Here is an 11,103-nt window from a genome sequence, read left to right on the forward strand (position 1 = left end):
ATATAACATATAATATACATGTTATATAACATATATATATATATATATATATGCACGTCACAACAAAATACATTTCACATCACATCGACAAGTTAATCCATTTTTCTTTTTTACAAAAAAGAATGGTGATCACAATATACTTGAATTTAATATTGGTATTTCGAACAACAAAAGATTATAGCATGATATAGGCTTGAAAACAGTTTTCTGTTATTCAGTAATAATCAACAATTTCTTACAAACTGATTACAGCTACATGAAATCAGATAGTATTAATCACATATACCATACATGAAATGGAATAGAACTCATGGAATCAGTACAACAATGGAATCATATTAAATAATGCGACGACAAATTTATAGTGGGGGTTCACATCGTAGCATAAAAGCAGAGCTTTCGCGAACGAATGTTTAGTTTAAACAACCTGTTAGTACAGTAGCAGCAAGTCAGTGATCCCTATTTAGTCAATATGATCGATCAGCAAGAATTAAATTGTTATTACGATTTCGTTTTGAAGCTTACCATCGAAACTGGGAAGGTATTTCTAATTTATAAATTAAATCAGTTAGATTAACAAATTAAAAAATTTATTTGGGAGGGAACTGTGGAAATGGAAATGTTTACTTCACTTTATGGAATACAACCTACATTTCATTGAATAATTCAATCATACAGATAACAATACGTAAATGCTTTATGACCAACAAGAATATTTATAATTATAGAAGTGCTTATACTACTGGAATGATCCGAAAATGTTGTCTACTTTTTCTAAAATATGAATTGATTTTTTGTAACTAGAATTTCTTAGACTAATAATCAATCTTGAATAAAATATTGATTGTTATCTATAATTCTTTTCCAAATATCCAGCAATTTATTTGTTCGTCCCTGTAAGATTTTCGATTTTTTGTTATTAACCTCCAATAGCTTCGACTGATGCCATTGAATGTAGGTGACTCACAGAAGTTTGGGTTGAATTACTTAGCTTTAGAATACTTTGTTTTCATCTAGATTTTGCACTTTACACAATAGAAATCATCAATTGAATATTTTGCATAAAAAATAAAATTGACACTGAAAGTTAATACTCCAAAATTAAGTAGTACGGCTCATCTATTATCTACCGACGCAAGTTGCGAATTAAAATATTTTTTTAGTACTTTCACGATTTAATTTTTCTGATTAATGTTGAATTCTACCTGTCACAAAATTTTGTGGAGGTCTAATAGTGTATAACTTATCGTTTGTTACTGATTTTTGATATAAATTTTTGAAACCATCTTATATCATTTACATCTTCCACAGCTTGCGTTTAACTATAAAATAAATAAATATTTGATGAAATGTATTTCCAACCCATAACGTCCAGAGCTGTTTTCACTCCTTCAACATGATTAGGAGCACGAAGAAAATACGTGTCAAATATTTTTCCGAGAACTACATCATACAAATATTTAATTAAAATCAGCGAAAGTATTTTTGCAGTTTTCAAGTAAAATGTCATAATTTAACTTTTTTTAAAGGAAAAGTAGGCTTTACTTTGTAAAAACTAAAATGAATTTATCAAAAACGAAAGGAACTTGGCAATACAAAAAATAATGTGAATACTATTTAGCGATAATTGCTCCATTTACTTACAATGACATTTACACATACATATATTTTATAATCGTACAAAAAATTTCATGGATTGTTACGTATATGTTGAATACATAACAAAAGATGTACTCTAAATTATACAATTACACGAATTGAAGTTAAAAAGTATATAACATTGCTATTTGCGATACAACCATAAAGTTATTAACAAATATATATATATATATACTTCTGAAATTTCTCGAAAATATATAATTATATAAATCATATATAATTATATTATCAAAATTATATTATATTATAAAATATATTATAAAAATATATATGTAATAAAGCCAGTTACCGACAAAATTGCACATTTGATACAATTATTTAGAATTTCATTTCGTTATGGTGCATAAACTAATTGTAAATGGTTTTAAGACACATTTATTAGATTTTCAGAGAAAACGAAATAAAAACAAATATAAATAAATAAAATAAATAATAAAATAAATAAAAATAAAAGAAAGAGGCACAGGCAGGGAATAGAGAAAGAAGTATAAAGTTAGAATCTTTTATATTTTCTTTTATATCTACTGACGGAATGATGATAGTTCTAAAATGTAAAAATGTAGATATTAGAAAAATTGGTATCTTTAACAGACAGACAGAGGTAAGAGATCGTAAAAATCCGTTTGAATTCTATAATATTTTTTATATTTTGTGTGATCTTACAAAAGTGGGAATTATTTGGCAGTAATTTTCTTCTCGCACTTATTCATTTATTTTAAGAATTGCAACAATTTACAGATATACCAGAGGTCATGCTGGTATTGCTATAAAACTGGCTACACAAGTAAATAATTGCATGTAATTATTTCGGTATTTTTAAAAAAATTATCTGCGGAGAATTAAAAACGTATCCAGGGCCTGAGATTTCTATAAAAATCTTATGCAATTTACTGTATTTAAAACTTTTTGGGAAAAGATTTTTTCTCACACTTTTTATCACACAGAGTTAATTAAACAATAATTAGTTTTCTGAAGGATTGTTTCCAAAATTTGAACATTCAATATCATACATCAACAGTAATTTGTAATCAGCTAAATTACAAACTAACTACTAGTCTGGATAATTGTCAGTTACATTTGAACTAGTTATTAACTTTGACAATTACCAGTTATACTTAAAAACAAAAATCATTTCATTTTTAAAACTAATGTATATTTATAGCTTATATAAACAAGTTAGTGATTAATCTTGCGTTCTTTATTGTAACCTCAAATAAATAAATTGCATGCTTTATTTTCTAACACTCAGAACTCAGTTATAACTTTATTTAAATAATGCAAGACGTTCTTTAAATATCTATAAATACAAATGGCACATACTTTTATTAAACGAATATTTCTTAGGAGCAATAAATTCCCCTATCATATTATTTAACAGCGAATTGTGATTACGCGACTGAGGATTTTGAGGTTAAATGTAATATATTCTCAAGCGAATTACTATTCAACTCTGATATTAAAAGGAAAGTTGAATGTCAATGTTGTGTTTAAAAATTCTAAAGTGAAAACAATTGACAAAGAAAGAAGCAACTTGTTTCTGTATTGCTTAGGTAATTCGGGATGCGATTGAAGGATGCAAAAATATCGAAACTAAAGCTGGAGATTGGGATTTAGTAACTCAATTTGACAAAAAAGTTGAAGAAATTTTAATATATAGCTTGGCTAAAGAGTTTCCAACACACAAGTATGTTTCTCATAAATATTCATTTTTTACTATCTGCCAGGGTCCGGCCGAATAACACGTAAAAGCTGGTACGACGTGATTCCTTATGGGAAAATAAGAAAATAATATAGAATAAAATTTTTTCATTGTCGGCTTAGTTTTCGAAAAAACTTAGTTTGAAATTTCAATTTATACTTGAACATGGCTAATATGACCGACTGGATATGAGTGAATAATCAATATGATGTTATTGTAGAAGCGGAAATAACCGAAAAATATAAAACAAAATTTTTCCGTTTAAGGCTTTATTTTCAAGAAAATAGAGATCGATCATGTTTAGTTAAGAATCGATCTCGCACTTATATGCCTGTGATAAATTTTCAAATTTATTTTTTCCGGAACAAACCGTCTTGAGAAAAAATTATATTCTGCATTTTCGACTTATTTTCACACGTAGAATGGCCTCCTATCGGTTATTTAGTCCTGTATAGTCTGAAATTAGCCATGTTCAAATATACTTGATAAATTTTCAAACACGATTTTCTTTTAAACTAAGCCAAGAATGAAAAAGTTTTATTCTGTATTTTTTCTTATTTCTCTACAAGGAATTATGTCCTGCACACTTTTATATGTTATTTGGCCGAATACTGTATATATTATAATATACAGTTTTGTACTATGAAACATGTAACAATGAGTTGATGTCATATTTATATCATTTATAGATTTATTGCTGAAGAAACAGTTTCGTCCACAAATCATTTACCAGAATTAACAGACGATCCCACGTGGATCATTGATCCGATTGATGGAACCACAAATTTTGTACACTCCTTTCCTTTCACTTGTATATCAATTGGACTGGCAGTAAAAAAAGAACTAGAAATTGGTATTGTTTATAATCCTGTATTAGAACAATTATTCACAGCTAGGAGAGGACAAGGAGCCTACTTAAATGGGAAGCTTATTAAAAGCTCTAGTATAGAAAGTGAGTTTACAAACATATGTTTTATATATTTCTTTAATATAATCTAATACAATGTATATTTTATATACAATTAATTATCGAAATTAACAAATCAAAATAAAATATTGTTTTCTTTCCGATTTCTAGTATGTTTTGACGTAATATAATGTATTGTAAAATATGTAGAATAAGTTGAACTGATTCTCATATTTTATATTATTTATATTGAGAAAAATGACTACAAATCTCAACGATATTTCAAATTTATTCGCTATGGATTATTTCGTATAATATAGTAATATTAATATTTTTGTTACTATTATTTATTAATTACTTTTTTATATTTGGCTTCGAATATACTTTATATCGAACTTTCTATTCTAATCTGTTAGGTTTAATTCCATTAATTTATTATCTCCGATAAATTAAAACACAGCAAACGTTGAGATGGAAAATAAACGAAAAATGGTAAAACTATGATAACGCTTTGACATCGAGCTCATTGCAATTTTCAACTGGCGAAGAGAATATCTCTACTTCCTATAGCATAATTTAATAACTGAATAGTTACTAAAATGTACACGTATAACGTGTTTTCAGGACTGGAGCATTCGTTACTTTGTTTAGAGGCTTCTTATGCAACAATCGAGAATATCAGGGACATTACTCTTGGCAGAGTGGAAGCTTTCGTTTCGATAGCACATGGCATACGAACAATAGGATCAGCGGCATTGAGTTTGTGTTATGTAGCAATGGGTGCAGCAGAAGGGTACCACACCGACAATTTGATGCCATGGGATGTAGCTGCTGGTGTACTTATCATTCGAGAATCGGGAGGTGTAGTAATAGATACAAATGGTAGATACTCTTAACGCAATTTGCAGTAATCTCAAATAACTCGACATACTACATATTACTAAATTAAGACTTAGCACATCCTTTCATCTTTTCCCTTTTCTCTCATTGTTTTAAACAATTATACCACATTTTTATCTTTTAGATCATATTAATATTATATTCTCTGGTTAATACATTACATGAATACAACGTAAAAAGTATATTTCATTGTGTGTGATATATTTTTAAATTAACATTTAACACAGCTTTTTGTATGTGTGTCCCGTTTCTGTTTCTAATTATTTAGATAATTAAAATTATAATTCCTACTATAATTAATCAAGATAATAGCTCTGCGAAAAATTAATAATTTAATAATACCGATAACAACACCAATAACGATTATTAATGATTTTTTAAATAAAAGAACTGATTTGTTCCAGGAGGAGAATTCAATATCATGTCACCAAAAGTATTGGCAGCCGGTAATCATAAGTTGGTCAATGAATTGGTAAAATTAATAAAAGAAGCTGATACAAAAACGTTGGAGAAGAAGTTTAGAAACGAAATAAAAAATATAAATATAAATACTTGTTAAAAATTCTAATAAATTTCATTTTACTTCGTAATTCTCTCGATTAAAATGTTGACTAAGAATAATTGAGATTTAGAAGCGAACGTGTATTAAGTTTTAGAATATATTAGTAATTTTATCAACTAAAATACAAAATATAAATTAATAATAGGATAATATAATATACCTAAGTAATTTCATTCAAATTAGTTGTATGCGTACGATCCTATAATATATCAATTGTAGCCCAAAATTATATTTTTAAATAATTTCGTAAATCTTTTTGATATGAGTTAAGTATAATAGATTTATAACAGGTCTATATTTTTAATGTAAAAAGGTTTCAAATTAGAATACAAAACAATTAACAACCTCTATGTTATTAACACCATAGAACACCGATATCGTTTGCTTTTTCATTCATACTGATTACTTTATTTTAACTCAAAATGCACAATGAAATATATCTTTAATTCTATACTATTATATTGCTGTTCTATTTACATGTTTTTACACAGTCATTATATAGTCGGAAAGTCCAGTAAATTATCGGTGACTGACACCATACAATAAAATACCTTTAGTTTTTTTATTAACTGATAATTTAGATTATGCCTACCTGAAATATAATTACAATGTAATTTTCTTTTTATCTAAAATCGCACTCAATTTCCAGAGATATTAGCGAAATACAATGAAATTGTTCACATTCTTACAAGCATTTAGGTCCTTTTCCTATTTTGTCTGGTAATTTTCGTTTTTATCGCATTAAACATTTTACTACGCGTACTTTAAAATTTATTGATGATAACTTTCTTATTGACGATCCGATTTTGGGTCGCTCTGCTATGAATACGCCAAATATAAGAAGAAACAAGAAAAGGAATTGAGATAAAATACCTCACAGAATTCATATTTAGACAGACCTGTTTAAAAAAATAGAAATTAATGTAATTCTCATAATGCAGTGCTTGAGTCCGTTCGAACTAATCGACAAAGGATGGGAGTTGTTTCACAAGCGCAGGCTCGAGTTAAATGGATAACTCATCAGTACCTTAATTTTTAACGAATGTTATAGCGAACTGCTGGCAAATTGAGGTTCTAGAATCATTTCGTTCTAGTTCTACTATACATACCTCATAATACCACCGTATAAAAATCTTATGATCTTCAGTAATTTGTAAAAATTATGTAAAATTTATTTCCTCACGCGTATAGCAATTTTTGAGCATTCAATAATTCTCTTCTCAATATAAAATGATATGTATTTTTAATTGTTATTTTATAGATGAAAGATAAATCTGTTATTCTGCTTATTTCTGGGTATTGGTATTAAAATTAAAAAAGAAATTAAGTCGATAGGTCACGATAGCGTAGTAATCTGAAGTAACGATTAAGAGAAAGAAAGGAATTATCAAGTTTGTAATAAATATTTCATCTCTTCCTTATACCAGCACATTGTCTTTATTAAGAAATCCCAACAAATTAGGAAATATGGAATATGGAATCAGTATAAAGACTGAAACGTGATAAAAAGATGTGACTACAAAAATTCGATGACCACGCGTCGAAAAAGCTCATCATGACAAATATAAAGATTATATGTTTTTTTTATTATCTGTTCAGTTGGACAGTCGGTAAATTTTTCTAGTTTTATTGCTAAATAAGATGTGGATGGCTACCTCCAGCAGGATATCACTTCGAGTTTGTCTATTTTATTTCTTTAGTGAGGTCAGTGAGCTGTTTCTTCGTTAGTCTTCTTTTTATGAGAGCTTTGCTCGCTTCAGCAGCCAGCTGATTTGGATATGTTGCCTTTCTTTCCTTGTCAGTTCGCTGTGGAGTGCCGAAGCGTGCAGACGTGTCTCTAGTGCCCAGTGTAGTCCGAAAACAACACGCGTCGCCCAACCGTCGAAAGTGAACACAGCCAAGTGTTTCCTACCCTTTAGGGAGAAGAAAATCCCACGCACCTAACCCCAACCCGAATACTAGCCTCATAGCCTCACGACTAGTTATTCATTTTGAATTGACTAGCTCGATGATGGCCCAGCAATCGCGACCAGGCTCTCCGGAGCAAACTCGCAACTACCCCGTGCTACCTCCTCCGTGGCAGAAGTGTAGCAGAACTCTCCGCACCAACGACGCTAATATTACAAAGAAACGGAAAATAGAAACATCAAAACCAGACACGATCGACACCCGGAACGAACAATCAACGATACAAATAAACACCCACAACAGGTTCGCCGTATTGCAATCCACTAACGACGCCATGGAAATCGCAGACCCGCCGCCAAACCAACAAGCACAAAGAATCCCCCCTCCCCTACCAATATTTATAGATGATGTCATCGACATACAAACAATGATAAAGTCCTTAGAGAGAGATATCTCCAAGGACGACTCCAACCTGAAGATTTACAACAACAAAGTAAAAATTCTGCCGACAACCCCTGACGCATAAAGAAAAATCACCAAACTGCTTAAGACAATGAACGCCAACTTTCACACGTACCAACTCAAACAAGAAAGACCTTTCCGAGCGGTTCTACGCAACATCCACCACTCAGCAGACATAGACGAACTCAAATACGAACTCTCAAAACTCGGCCACGAAGTCATTAACGTAAGTAATATAAGGCATAGAGTCTCGAAAGACCCGTTATCCTTATTCTTCCTAGACATTAAACAAAAGCCGAACAATAAGGAAATCTACAACATCAGTCGCCTAATGAACGCGATAGTAAAGACCGAACCACCGCTCGTGAAAAAAGAAATAGTGCAATGCAAAAGGTGCCAAAGGTACGGTCACACGCAGAAATACTGCAACCATACCTTCCGCTGCGTTAAATGTGCAGGCACACACTCCGCTGACCAGTGCACTAAATCACCGGAAACCCCAGCGAAGTGCGTCCACTGTCAAGGTGACCATCCTGCCAACTATAAAGGCTGCTCAGCCTATAAAACCCTATACACAAACAAGTACCCTAAACTCAGAGCAAAAGAGGTAACCAACCATACACCCAGCCCGCCGAAATTCACGACTACCCCAATCCCCTCAACCAACCAAATACCCAGTCCTACTAACTTCATCACTACCTCAACCTCCTATGCCCAGGCAATACAAGGCATCCAAAATAACCCGAATAGCCAAAGGAATCTTTCCCAAAATAGTGTCCCCAATTCTCCTAAAACAGACAACGTCTCTAGGCTTGTAAAGCTAATAGAGAAACAATCGGAGCAAATAAATAATTTGTTATCGCTACTAACACTCATCATGGATAAATTAGTACGCCCCGACGCAAAATAAAAACAAGACGCATAGGTCTTTGGAACGCCAACGGTCTAGCGCAACACAAATTTGAACTAGAACTCTTCCTAAAACACCAGCAAATCGACGTAATGCTCGTATCGGAAACCTACTTCACCGACAAAAACTATTTGAAAATAAATGGTTACAAATTCTACCATACTCAACACCCCAGCGGAAAGTCCCACGGTGGCACCGGAATCATAATCAAAACAAGTATTAAGCACTATGAACTTCCATCATTCCAGAAAGACTGCCTCCAAGCAACAAACGTAGCGATAGAAGACTGTCATGGTACAATCACCACTTCAGCAGTATACTGCCCTCCCAGACACTCCATCGCCAAAGAAGACTTTGATAACTTCCTGGACACCCTGGAGAATAGATTCATAGCTGGAGGAGACTATAACGCCAGGCACACCCAATGGGACAGTGGACTGGTTACAGTAAGAGGCAAAAACCTCTTAAACAGCATAATAACCAACAACCTCAACTACCCCACCACATACGAACCTACATACTGGCCCACCGACACTAACAAAGTACCCGACCTTCTGGACTTCTTCGGCTCATCGGCTTATCACTCCTCTGATCATTCCCCCGTGATAGCAACAGTCAGTTCAACAATCATCGAGAATACACCAAATGGCTCCATTCACAACCAACACACCAACTGGCAGCTCTTTAGAGAAGTCTTTACTCACTCAACTTCAGCCCTAACCTCACTAAAAACTAAGGAAGAGATTGAAGCAGCCACGGAATACTTAAACACGAGCATAATAAACGCCATCCGCCTCTCCACACCGACAAAGACGTCCATCAGCAAACAAGAATATCCCCAATACATATTAAAAAAAGTAGCAGAAAAACGTAGATTAAGAAGAGTATGGCAGACCCATAGAACACCGGATGACAAACGCAAACTAAACAACGCAACTAGAAAGCTATCCAAAACCATAAAAAATTACAAAAACGACTGTTTCCAAAAATATCTCGCCAGTTTATCCCCCACAGCCGACTCCAACTACTCGCTATGGAAGGCCTCCAGGAAACTCACACGCCCCCCACAAATAATCTCCCAATCCGCCGTCCGCAAGGTTGATGGGCTCGTAGCCCTATAGAAAAAGCCGACCTGTTTGCCAAATACTTGTCTAAAGTATTCAAACCCCATTCCTCCAAAGCTGCCGCGGACGTTACTGAATACCTGCATACCCCCTTCCAAATGTCCCCTCCTATCGAACACTTTACTTCTGCAGAGACTATGGAAACAATCAGTCGCCTAAATCCCAAGAAAGCAGCAGGGCACAAACTAATAGGCAATAAAGCAATCAAGGAACTTCCAATAAAAGGGATCGCACTCATCACATCGATTTTTAATGCTATCCTTTGCCTTGAACACTATCCTAAGACCTGGAAAATCTCACTGATTACCCTCATCCCTAAACCCGGTAAACCGATATACGAAACCAGCTCCTATCGTCCAATCAGTCTTTTACCTACCCTGTCTAAACTATTCGAGAAGATGCTCACGAATCGACTCCTTGCACTCCTAGAGAACTTGAAAATACTCCCAGATCACCAATTCGGCTTCCGAAAACAACATTCAACAGTAGAGCAAATCCACCGCATAACTCATACGATCAGCCAAACCCTTGAAAAGAAAAAATATTGCTCAACGGTTTTCCTGGACATCCAACGGGCATTCGACAAATTATGGCATGAAGGGCTACTATACAAACTTAAAAAGATCCTACCTCGCCCCTACTACTCCATCTGTTTTCGCACGTTCGCGACACGATCTCGAAGAAGCGCGCCAACGGGAGTCGTAAATTCCCGTTACGATTTGCTAATCGACGCCGCGAATCGTTCGATCCCTTATTTCTTTTGGGATAATAAGGGTAGTTAAATGAAAGATAACGCTGTTGCTAACAGATTATTATATATTTTCACAAACCAGCAACTTCGGTGTAACACAAAATGAATATTTGTTATGAGATGACTACGAATGAGTGCGACCTGAGTCTCTAGACGGATTATCGCGTATACTGATGGATTTGTCGACGCACTGTATTCGAATTGCTGACCGCTTGACGAGA

General features: G+C 33.3%; 1 protein-coding gene and 1 long non-coding RNA gene across 4 annotated transcripts; one reads left to right on the forward strand and one right to left on the reverse strand.

Annotated features, from left to right (window-relative positions):
* Window positions 1-411: 411 nt before the first annotated feature.
* On the forward strand, window positions 412-6,009 carry LOC117213019 (inositol monophosphatase 3-like). Of its 3 annotated transcripts, none has more exons than XM_033458227.1 (5): window positions 412-541; window positions 3,210-3,343; window positions 4,048-4,310; window positions 4,890-5,147; window positions 5,570-6,009. In XM_033458227.1, exons 1-5 carry the CDS (start codon window positions 473-475, stop codon window positions 5,722-5,724), a joined length of 879 nt encoding a protein of 292 aa, XP_033314118.1. In that variant the 5' UTR covers window positions 412-472; the 3' UTR covers window positions 5,725-6,009. The 3 variants fall into 3 exon arrangements, with proteins under 3 accessions (XP_033314118.1, XP_033314119.1, XP_033314120.1); XM_033458228.1 differs by having other exon boundaries at window positions 4,890-5,126; XM_033458229.1 differs by having other exon boundaries at window positions 4,890-5,172; window positions 5,570-5,686.
* LOC117213022 lies at window positions 5,916-7,138 on the reverse strand. The gene is made up of 2 exons (XR_004488577.1): window positions 6,828-7,138; window positions 5,916-6,743 (listed from the first exon to the last, which is right to left on the reverse strand). It is a non-coding gene; the product is annotated as an uncharacterized LOC117213022 (long non-coding RNA).
* Between the last annotated feature and the right edge of the window lie 3,965 nt (window positions 7,139-11,103).

Source organism: Bombus bifarius, unplaced genomic scaffold (assembly GCF_011952205.1).
Source record: "Bombus bifarius isolate JDL3187 unplaced genomic scaffold, Bbif_JDL3187 scf7180000008483, whole genome shotgun sequence".
NCBI classification, from domain to species: domain Eukaryota; kingdom Metazoa; phylum Arthropoda; class Insecta; order Hymenoptera; family Apidae; genus Bombus; species Bombus bifarius.